The 11272-nt window shown below is 34.5% G+C and overlaps 1 protein-coding gene and 1 long non-coding RNA gene across 3 annotated transcripts; one reads left to right on the top strand and one right to left on the bottom strand.

Moving 5' to 3' along the window:
- The first annotated feature begins 4329 nt into the window (after positions 1-4329).
- Positions 4330-5635, top strand: LOC9324195. The gene is made up of 4 exons (XR_002328920.1): positions 4330-4910; positions 4996-5118; positions 5239-5431; positions 5514-5635. It is a non-coding gene; the product is annotated as an uncharacterized LOC9324195 (long non-coding RNA).
- Positions 5636-9160: 3525 nt separating this feature from the next.
- Positions 9161-11188, bottom strand: LOC9322675 (uncharacterized protein At2g29880). Of its 2 annotated transcripts, XM_021010211.1 has the most exons (3): positions 10497-11188; positions 9932-10297; positions 9161-9831 (listed from the first exon to the last, which is right to left on the bottom strand). In XM_021010211.1, the coding sequence occupies exons 2-3, from the start codon at positions 10283-10285 to the stop codon at positions 9319-9321; spliced, it is 867 nt and encodes a 288-aa protein (XP_020865870.1). In that variant the 5' UTR covers positions 10286-10297; positions 10497-11188; the 3' UTR covers positions 9161-9318. The 2 variants fall into 2 exon arrangements, with proteins under 2 accessions (XP_020865870.1, XP_020865868.1); XM_021010209.1 differs by having other exon boundaries at positions 9932-11188.
- Positions 11189-11272: the final 84 nt, after the last annotated feature.

The raw sequence follows: 11272 nt of genomic DNA, 5'->3' as shown, positions 1-11272 counted from the left end.
TTGTTATTTTAATTGGGTTTGTTCTTTCTTGTGTATTTAATATGATTATCGACTATATCATGTTCGTAATGCGAATTATATACGAAGTACCGCGTAATCCATAATTTTTAACTACATGTATTTGTTGCTGTATCACTTTTTCTAAGATATTCATTTATAACTTTTTCTAGAATATTTCTGTTTATGCGTAATTTTCTTTGATAGTTGAACAATAATGCGTCTGTGTTTGCTATCATTGTTACAAAGACTTAGAACTTCCGACGACTGTTATCATGTTTCTCGACACATAGACGATGCGTGTAGGTTATCATCGCTTATCTCTTCTGTAATTTTTTTTATTATGTTCGTATCCGGTAAAAATTGAATGGGATTAACTGTATTGTTTTGTAGTAATAATTAGAAAATAACCAGTTGCGATTTGACGTCGTCTGTACCGTATTTTATAGTTCGATATATCTACTTGCTTTTAGATATTCCGTTTAATTTTAATATATACTCTCTCCTCTGTTTTATTATTATTATTCACGCTATTATATATAAGCAAACCAAACAAAAAGAACAAAAAAAAAAAAAAAAAAAATCAACTACTACATCAACACGCCCGAAAAGAAAGAAAAAAATATTATTTTATCGCGATTATTATGGAAATCGCGTGTAATAATAAACAAAATCTCTACAATTAGGGATACTGTTATGATATGCATCGATTGTGATAAATACTAAATTGACACTTTTAATAGTTACAATTTTATTTATATAGTATAGTTTCTGGATATGCGTTATAGTTCTATATATATTTCGCTTTAGTGAGTTTTTGTAATTTAGTCTGAAAGATGTTATATGACATAGTTAAAAACTCTGTTGAGGTGACATACATGATACATAACTTGTCATTGGTTATAGTTTTTTTGTATTACTCATTCAAAAAAGTTGTTTCTCAAAATGCATCGTGTGGTTTTGGTTTCCGTCGTTAGGTAAAATGGAACTTTATTTGCGTCCCTAATAACTTACACCATTTGTATATATTATTATTATGGTGTTGATAATAGAGTGATATTTTTTACCCTTAAGTTTCGTTAGTATATATTTCAGTTTAACTGTTGAGATTTGGTTTCTTTTTTAAAAACTTAATTTATTAATTTTATGGATAAATTCTATATCGTTTAATCAATAGTCGTTTTTGTTAATTTTCTGATTTAGTTTTTAATATATATTTTCCATTTTTATGTTCTTTCCAAATAATCGTTAGGTCTACATATATGTATCCCGCATTTATACCTCATTGGAATATTTAGCCGCGTAATCTTTTGTTATGGGTTCTACAATGATACCTTTTACATCTGATTCATGTGATGGTGGTTATTTTCGTATTGCGTCTCTTAACCCTAACATGGGTGAGTGGTCTGTCTCGGTGAAGATTTTGAATTGTTGGTCTGTTTCGCGTGGCACGGGTAGAGAGCTCAATATGATTTTGGGTGACGAGCATGTTAGTTTTTTGATAACTTACCTGCTATACATGTTTCCGATATTAAATTGAATTGGTTTTGTCTTTGACGTTTTATTTGCAGTTCACACAAATCCAAGCCGTTGTTCGTGATGAATTAATTGATAATTATCTTTCAAGATTGATAATCGATGAGTGGGTGAGCATTAAAAATTTTGATGTATCACGGGTTAACAGCATATTGAGACCAGTACCGCATAGATTCAAGATTGTGTTTCGTTCGGACACTTTAGTGCAAAGTATTAATATGTGCTCCAGTAGAACCTATTTCAATCTAACTGAGTTTGTGAGTATATTGAGTGGTATTGTTAATCCGAATATTTGCGTTGGTAAGCCTAATTTATAAATTTATTTGTGCTTTTGGAGTTTATTTGCGGTTCATGTTCTGACTGTATTATTCATGTGTGTGTTTCATAGATGTTGTTGGCAAAATTGTCAACGTGAGAGAGTTGGTTTTTGTTCCTTCCGTGGAACATTCTCAAGGAGGATATTTTGAGCTGTACTTTGGTTTACGTGATACTGAGTAAGTCACTATTCTTTTAAAGATTTAAACCAGAATATAATGTCTTATATGACTTCTTCAAATCTTAAAATTAGGTGTATCCATCTAGAGTGTCGTTTAACGGGTGACCTTGCAGTCGAGTTCTATGACTTATGGAAGCATCGTTCACGTAACACAGTGATATGTATTATCAAGTTTGTGAAATTAGAACTATCACAGGAACATAGGTGGAGATGTACCAATGTTACCGGAAGTACGAGGATTATGTTGAATCCGGATCTCAGTATTACCGACGAGATGCTTTGTTGGTAAGTATTTTTTTTTTCCGTTTACAATCAAAACTCTAAAGTTGGCGACTGGACATTCACTGTTTATGGTGTTCTTAATCGGATGTCAGGAATCCTGAAAATGACCAAGTACCAATCATCACACGGAAGGAGAATGCCATGGAGTGATGATGTTCGTTGATTTCTTATTTTGTTGGTGAATGATTTTAAAAGATGATTTATTATTATTTTTTAGCATTTATAATATTATTGAATTTTTTAAATTTCATCATTTTCCATAATTTTACCACACTAAATCCTAAACAATTTACCATTTTTTTCTTACACTACCAAGTAACACCTAAACAATCCCTTATTTCACATGATTTTACCATTTATACAACATTCTTCCCGCGCATGCGCGCGGGCAATCACCTAGTTATTTGTAATTGACACACATTTCAGACCAAACCGAACCAATCAAAATAGGTTCATGAGATCAGGGTGCTTACATCATGGTTAGTCCTGACCAACAAAATAAGACTTTACTAAACCAAAATTTTAAAATCCTGGTTTAGGTCTTCCTCGCAGCTAACAATTATGACGTGTACAAAGCTGAAATTTGAATATCTAAAACGGGTCTTTTGTCTTGGGTTCTTCTTTTGCAATTTGATTTTTTTTTTTTTTCTATATAACGGTAGCAATTGACCGTTTGAAGAAGAGTTAACGTAAACAAATCTCTCTCTGATAATTTTCGCTCTTTTAAAACCCTAAATTCTCTTTCACCGTATCAATGCTTTTTTCCGGCGGCTTCGCTTGGGCCACGGACGATCTAACACTAGAAAGGGCGTTCTCGATTCTAAGGTCAGTTACACGACTCCCAGATTTAGGGTTCCGTCGAGGCAATTCCGATCATTCTGATTCCAAGAAGGATATGTTTACTTGATTCGATTATCGTTACTATGTCTCTCGTTCTTTGTTATTGTTACCTAATTTATCCCAATTGGTATGTTAATCTTCCTGCTTTCGTGAACCCAGAGATCGATCGATTTTGTAATTTCATGGATACCATCTCTATGATAGTTTTGTGATTTTGGTTTTGACAGATCACGAGAATTAGAAGATCAAGGGGATTCTGATTCGGGATCTCTAAGGACAATAAATCTTCCATGGAATGCTATCGAAGAGATGATCGGGAAGGAGTTTGATGGCCGTAACTTCACCGTGAACAGTTTTGTGCTGCTTTGTTTTTGGTTTAGATTTGTTCTGCATCACTGTCTCCGGTTTGATTCTTGTTCTTGTTCTTATGCCGATGTTACAGACCGTTTCAAGCTTTGTGATTAGTTATTGGCCAGTCACCAAAACCGTCTTGATTTGCTACGTTGGCAGCCACTGAATATGGAGCACTTTGATAATGTCTCGCAAGATTGCCAGTGAACGCAGATGCTCGTGTTTTGACTACAATTGTGGTATGATTCCCTTTTTATGGAATTTACATGAGTTAATTGTTTCTCTGTTTCTCGCTTTTACTTCATGTTTTCGTGCCTTTGTCTTCCTGTTGAAATGAGCTCTTCAATTGCTCAACTGTAACTTACAGGAGTTGTAATGTAATGTAAGCTTGGTTCTGGATTTATTTGAGAAGATGATATTCGAAAGATAAACTTTGGTCGCTAGTGCTAATGTAAGCTTTTCTCTTGATTGATTTAGGGAGAGGATACTGGAAAGTAAAATATTTAAAGAACTTGTATCTGTAGGGATAATGTAACCAAGAAAGTGCATTTAGTTGTTTTTTTGCACATGGGAAAGCCAAAAAGGTTTGCTAATTATTTTTTTCGGTTTCAGGAGAATGGATTCTTATGCTGCAGAGACAAATCATTGGGGAGACGATTGGGTAGCCAAGAGAAAACGAAAGCCAAGGTAGAGTCTCTCTCTCTCGCTCACACACAAAACGAATAGCACAAAACATAACACGCATTCACACACAACAACAAAAACAGAACACAACACACTCAAACACAATAAAACTCAAACACAACAAAAAGAGAGCACAAAACACGCATACACAAAGTTAATCACAACAAAAAACAAAACACGCATACACAAAGTCAAACACAACCAAAAAGTAATAAAACATATTACAAAACACTCAATAGTAACAAAGTTCAAACACACACAAAAGGAAGCTCAAAACAAAAACAAAAACTTAAGAATTTTCACAAACCCAAGAGAAAGAGAAAGCAATGCAGAAACCTAAGAATTGGCTATATTCGATATTTGTTTCTCGTATTTATTTTCATATGATCATGCCACTACAATAGAAAATGGCATCTTGCAGCAAGAGCTAGGTAACATTTTTTACAACTTTTTCTCATCTGTGATGGTGGAAAATATCTTCAGATTGAATCATGTATCTTTTATAAGAATTTTGTTTCTCAAGCTTTTTCTGTTTTCTTAATTAATATGACTTGAACGCCAAACCCCTGGTCAACAACATTATAAAGCGAGCGACTGGAGATTTCTTTTAAAAAGATGACAGTTTATAGCTTTTAGCAAGAAGGTTGGGACTGGGAAACCAAGTAACGAGGCAAAAAAGCTGGATCTTTATGGAACGAAAGTTGAACCACCTGCATATGTCGAGGTACATATAAATATACTTATAAATGGGTATGTAATTCGACTTTGTTCTTCTTTGTTAAATATCTTATTCTTCTTTTCATTTTTAGCCTGCTGGGATGGATTCTCTTGTAAACCCCAGACCCCAGATTCTAGAGCTTTCTATATGATATGAAAAGAAAGACTTGAATGTTTGTTGGAGGCATTTAAGACTCTTTTATTCTCAAGAAATCGTTAGTGCTTACCTCTTTCTATATTTATTTCAAATTTCACTACACATAGGATTATTCTGTTGTGCAAGGCTCCTGAATTTGATACAAAGCTCTATTTTATGTTGCCTTGTAATTCTTCAGATCAAAGCTGCATTAGCCCATGTCACAGATGCCCTTTAAAAAAAGGAAGTATTTATCAGTTTGGTGAGGTTTTTGGATTATATAGTCGTGTGCAACTTTGGCTTTGAAAGGTCTACAAGAACTAGGCAAGTGAGTGGAAATCTTGGTCTGGTTGTTGTGTGTAGGTCCTGGTTGGGATGAGAAATATGTGCAGGTATGCTTGATATCCCATATAAATCTTCTTTTATATATATTAGTATTATTCCCCCTAAGACTAATTTAACTTGGAAATACAGCTTCAGCAGCAAGTCATTGAAATCATCACTTACCTATCTTGGACTGCGGCAAGTTTCCTAAGGAAAAAGCTACATTCAGTTGATGAATGTTGAATTCTGACATCAGTTTTATTTTTTGCTCCTTACAGAATTAGTTCTTGCTCATTTGGCTGATTTTTTTCTATCATTCGCAAGCACTAATGGCCAAGCTGCATATATAAAGACACGAGCCTCTGGTATGAAGTGCCCTACTGCATTCTATGAAGCAGTTGGTCCTAAATTTGTTTTCAAGAGGGTATGTGCTAGTTCGGTTACTTTTCTTCGAATTTCATCTTAATCTGATCACAATGATGATTCATGGCTTTCGTTTGTAGCTTTTTAAAAACATGAGTTCTTAGTGAAGGCTTGCTACTGATGGTTTTGGCAGTTGATGTCTTTGGTGTCTCACTTTTGAAACTTACGGTTTGAACTTTTCTCTACTTAAAAATTTCCTCTTGCTAGAAGGCTTATGCTTTTGCTTGAGTTCTTAGTGAAGGCTTATGCTTTTGCTAACTTTTTTTGTTAAAAGAACATATCTGAATAAATTAATCAAGCTATGTTATTTTTGTTTTGCAGACTTCAAAGTGTTTCTTGATGATCTCAAACCTGCTCTACTAAGTGCACTTGACGCCGAATATGAGAAAAAAACCTTTTTGAGGTATATTTGTGTGGATTGTCTTAATTTTTGGATTTCTCGTTTTTCTTGCTCTACTTATGTTCTGTTCATCAATAGCAAGATTACCCTTAATCTCTTAATATTTTGTTCATCAGTGACTGCAGCTCCAAAGAGAGTTGTTAAGACATCAGTTTCAAATTTTCTTAAAGGCTTTGAGAGTCTTGTTTGGGAGGTGCTGTACAAATTGCAACTTTTCTTTTCTTGTCTAAACCTAACAATTCTTTGTTGGAAATTTATTTTAAGCTTTAGAGTTGAAACTAAGTCTTTCATACTTTGTAGATGCGTTTGGAGTCAAGTGATGCTGTAAATAAAATTCTGTATGAAGTCAGGTGTTTTTTCTATAATTCTCTGTTATTTTAGTCTATACCATTTGTTGTCTACGACTGTTTGATAGTAACAAAAATCTTGTTATGCTCTTAAGCAAAACATTGACTACCATTGATGTTGCAGTAGGTAGGGGACCAGCTGTGGAGAAAGCGAGCAAGCTTGGTGATACATGTCAAGCATTGAAAATATTTTTTACTCTGTACAGTAATTCTGCCTACCTGTTTTACCAAATTCTATCTATCTAATGTTCCAAAATGTCTCCACGAAGCACATGAGAGAATGCACCTAGGCTGCTCTTGATTTGTGGCTTGGTATTGTGCATCTTGACAAAAATCTTCCTTACCTTCTGCTTGCTAGTATAATTACATTAACTTACAGTCCTTATTATTCTGCGAATGCAGATTCCTTAAATTATAGTAGCCCTAGCAGATGGGAAAATGGGAGCAGAAGGACGTAAAGATCTTTTTGATTGGTTAACTAACATCTTGTTGGATTAAGTGACTTTTTGAAGGTTATACATGCAAGAAGGTGACTCATCTTAAGTTGTTATACCCCCTCATCAGCCTTAACCACTGATCATGTCTGTTTGTTTCAGTTTGTTATGCTTCTATATTCCAGGAAAAATGTACGACAAAACAGCCGAAGGATGCATTGTCGAGATCTTGAGAGTCAGTGGACAAGAAACGGTTGGTATCCTTGGGTTTTATTAATGGCGAGAACCCAAATATCTGATTAGTCGTGTGCATTTTTTTCAGATTGAAAAGACTATCAATGGTATATCCAAGGCCCATCACTAGCTATTGTGCTTGAAAAAGTAAGATCATGATTTGTTCAAAGTACCTCTCCATCATCTGGTTAGATTAACATGTTCTATCCTCTTCGTTCCCTTTATATGTTCATGCTAACGATGTTTTCTCCAGAACCATTTGAATCATCAAAAGCTTTGGCGTTTGGAAAGGTGTTTTAAAGTACCTTTCGATCATCTGGTTGTCGTCCAAAGATTTCAAAACAACCTTGAAGCAAAGAAACAGATGTAAGTTTCTGTCTCTAAACATATTTTATTCTGTGTTCAATTTTGTAATGTGTTGCCCCAAGATTAAAAAGAATGATATTTGGTGGCTTCATGGCATATGCACAGGTTTTTGTCTTTGAGTGACAAAAGTCGTAAAGGCAATTCCGTAGTCCAGAACAAATGAAGTGTCGGGTAACATCTCTTTGTCTCTCTTCTCATGGTAAAAACACTCACACCAAACCAACAAACACGACCAAAAAACAAAAAAAAAAAATTCACAAACACTCAACACAATTACAAATACAGAACAAAACAATATCACACAAAACAGAACTTCCAGACAAACACTTAAGACTAGAAAAACAGCACAAACCTCCACACTCAAAAACAAAAACTTCACATGCCACACAAAACACAACACAAAAATTGACAAAAACGAACAAACCCCAACAAATTCAGACTCACCTGAACAAGAATTCTCATTGGTAATTTTTCTTTCTAATTTAGTAGAGTTTCATGCTTTCGATTTATTATGTCAATAACAATTTATGCACGATTTGTAATGATATCTATTGGTTCATTATTTAATATCAATTTTGTTTTTCTGTAAAAGGTATTTTCAGTTGCAATTCAAGCCTTAATAAACTGAAATCTATTGCAAACTTTAAAAATCCAAAACCAAAAAGCCAACTAGAAACAAAAGATCAATAAAAAAATTGCTACCACTGGATACCAAACAAAGTAAAACGAAAAATCAACAAGTGTTACATCCAAAACCTTTCATTATTGTTTTCCATCTGATAACGTTCTTTTTGTTACTGTCCTAGTAGATGTGTGGTCATAGGATGTCTTGGAAGTTTTTGGTCTGCTGGAATGTTTTTTTTACTGAGCTTCATTGCCCATGAAATGGCTAAAAGATTTTATATTTGATCTTGTATTAGCTCAGTTAAAATTTTTGGTGAGATAATTGATTACTGGGTTGCTATTTTACTGCATATTTAGCCTCTAATCTGTGCTGATGTGATGGGATTATTGCATACAGTTGAATGCCTTGCAATGCTCAGCTATATGTAATCTTTGGCTTGCCTGTGCGTGTCTTATAACAGCATGATGATCTTCCTAGTGATGCAAAAGGTGACAGAAGACCAACCTCTGGTACTTCTCCCCAAATTATCTCACCTTTCTTTTTCCTCATTCCATAACCTTTAAAAGAATTGCTAAGTCTTATGAACTTGATTACTTGCTTTGAAATGTTTGAAGAGAGAGGATCGTGGAGAAGTTCAAGAGATCAGTGTAACCGAAGTGGTGGAGATGATGACAAATCACAGCATCGTAAAGATGAAGACAAAAGCTCGTGGCGACATGACAAATCACTAACAATGTCTTAAAAAAACTTGTGGTGATAAGAATGCGAGTGAAATCATGTCTATGGTGCTTGGAGATTTGTTCAAGTGCTCTGTTTTGTGTGAATGGCAAAACATAATCAGTTAATGGCTTTGAGTTTAACTTTGAGTTTTGGTTCCAAACATAGTAGTTTTGTTTATATGAATGCTTGTACATCTTCTTGTTTTATCACAAAAGACATTGTTTTGCAAAAATTTGATTTTTTTCTTCTTTTTAAGAACTTCATTAGAGATTACCATTGGAAGAGAAAATAGTTAAGAAACAATCATGGGGCTCTTAACTTTGTAAAAGCAAATTTTAAATTTTAAAATAGTTAGGAGCTAAAAAAAAGAGACCCTCAATAAGGTTGCTCTAACAAAGTCAAGTCTTCATTGGATAGTGCACTGAATCCAACCAAGGCGATCTTCAATAGACATATTAACGAATATGTCTCTCATTTCAAGCTTTAAAATCATGTTAAGAGCTTGGTATCTGGTTGTGTTCGCCAAGTTAGGAATCTCTTTGAGAGCATCCCAAACATTCTTCATTTTTTTCTCAGCCATTGATCTTCCTTGCATTATGTGATCAGTGGCCGAATCAATTGATCTTAGCTCTGTGCAATCGTCTTTTTTTGTGACCGATGCATCATCATCAGTTCTACCTTCTTGATCTGGATTTCCAACGAAATTCTCTAAGTAGATTGAAGTACCAGGTACAACTACTTCCATTGACTCATGAACCTTATCATCACTAGAAAGATCTACTTGTTTCAGTTTCTCACTTTTTCCTACTTTACATGCTTGTGAAGGTGATCTCTCAAATCTCCTCTTTCCAAATACTAGCTTCATATGCTCATATTCTTCATATGTCTTGTAAAACATATGTCTATGATTCGGATAGTCCTAGACAAAAAAAAAAAGTATGTATATATTATTAACAATGTAAAATAGCAACTACATATACATCTTACTCTTATGTAGACAAAAATGAAAAGAAACTTACTTTGAAGTAAGCAATCCACACTTCATCAGGAGCCGTGAACTTCTTCATGATTGGATTCCATTCAAACTTCGAATTAAAACGCTGAAGATTGACAGAATCTCGGTATATGTTCTTCAAAATCTTCATTCTGTTTATGTAATGCTTATAGGTCTTCTTACACTTGAATGTTTTGTTAAGAACCGGAAGTATCTTTGTCTCAACAGTTTCCTTGAGCATTCTTCCATTGGGATCAATCAATCCCCGCTTGAAGCAGTCAGCAGCTAGTTCAATCAACAGTTTGCTCTCCTCTGGTCTCCATCGTATATATTCACCTTTCCCTTTTCCTTCTATATTATCTCCCGTTTCTTTGTTCATCAAAGCTAGCAACTAAAAGTGTTTGCATAACAAAACAACAAGAAGTCAATTTAAAACCTGGACATGATATACAGATCTAAAAACCTGGAAGAGAACATGAGAGGTCTAAAGAAACCTTTTATAAGATGATTTATCAACAATACACGGTTCTGAACAGAGTAGGAAGAACAGAGATAAACGACAAGAAGACAAGAGGGTGGGAGATTTAAACCTGGCAGAGAAGCAGTAATTATCGGCAGTTATGGCTGCTAACACGTTTTTCTGTGCCCTAGAAGTTTTGGAATATATATATAGAGGGCGGTTTAAGTGTTGGAGAAGATCTTCAAAATATTTGAAAACTTTTATAGAAAATTTGGATAACTACAGATTTTGGTTGGCGGTTTTTGCAAATCACACGTGCAATAACGCAGTATTCTAATGGATTTTAAAATCCATGTCTCTGTCTTCTTCATAATCTTAATTAATCAACATGGAATTACAGTATATGGTTAAGCTTATAATATGCAATCAAGAAGAAGAAACATAGCAACATATTTTACTTAGATTGCAATTTCACTCGTGATGTTTTGGTCTTTCTTCAGCTCCCAGTAGGCTGCACTGGCTCAAATCTCCTTCTCTCGTCAAATATATATACTCCGATTAGTGATGCAAGCAAGGCTCTACGCCGTGTGGAAGGAACAAAACAGCCAGCCACTTCTCCTCTTGACGAAGTGCCTTGATCCAATCTCGCGCGCCGAGCTTCTTCCTTTATATCTGAAGAGAGTTGTTTCTTCCGTTATCTGAAGAGAGATCTTTCATTCCTCTTGAAGTTATTATCAATTCAAAATAACCTCTGATGTATATCTACTAAACCCTCTGTTTACATTTTGATTAATGTTAAACCAAAAAAAATCCTTTTTGTCCCAAATACTTGATATATTGCAATGAATATCAATTAAACCGTACCAGCTAGTCTTCACAAGAAAACGTGGTCCCCCCTTTTTTCTC

The sequence above is a fragment of the Arabidopsis lyrata genome (genome assembly GCF_000004255.2).
Source record: "Arabidopsis lyrata subsp. lyrata unplaced genomic scaffold ARALYscaffold_2, whole genome shotgun sequence".
NCBI lineage: Eukaryota > Viridiplantae > Streptophyta > Magnoliopsida > Brassicales > Brassicaceae > Arabidopsis > Arabidopsis lyrata.
The sequence above is the reverse complement of the archived record's forward strand: the minus strand, read 5'-3'. Positions and strand labels throughout refer to the sequence as shown.

Bases quoted from the DNA above. Each gene is read 5' to 3' on its own strand.
- LOC9322675 (XM_021010209.1), bottom strand. From the start codon at position 10,285: ATGAACAAAGAAACGGGAGATAATATAGAAGGAAAAGGGAAAGGTGAA. The intron at 9,832-9,931 runs GTAAGTTTCTTT...TTTTTTGTCTAG, and splicing joins TGTGGATTGCTTACTTCAAA to GACTATCCGAATCATAGACA.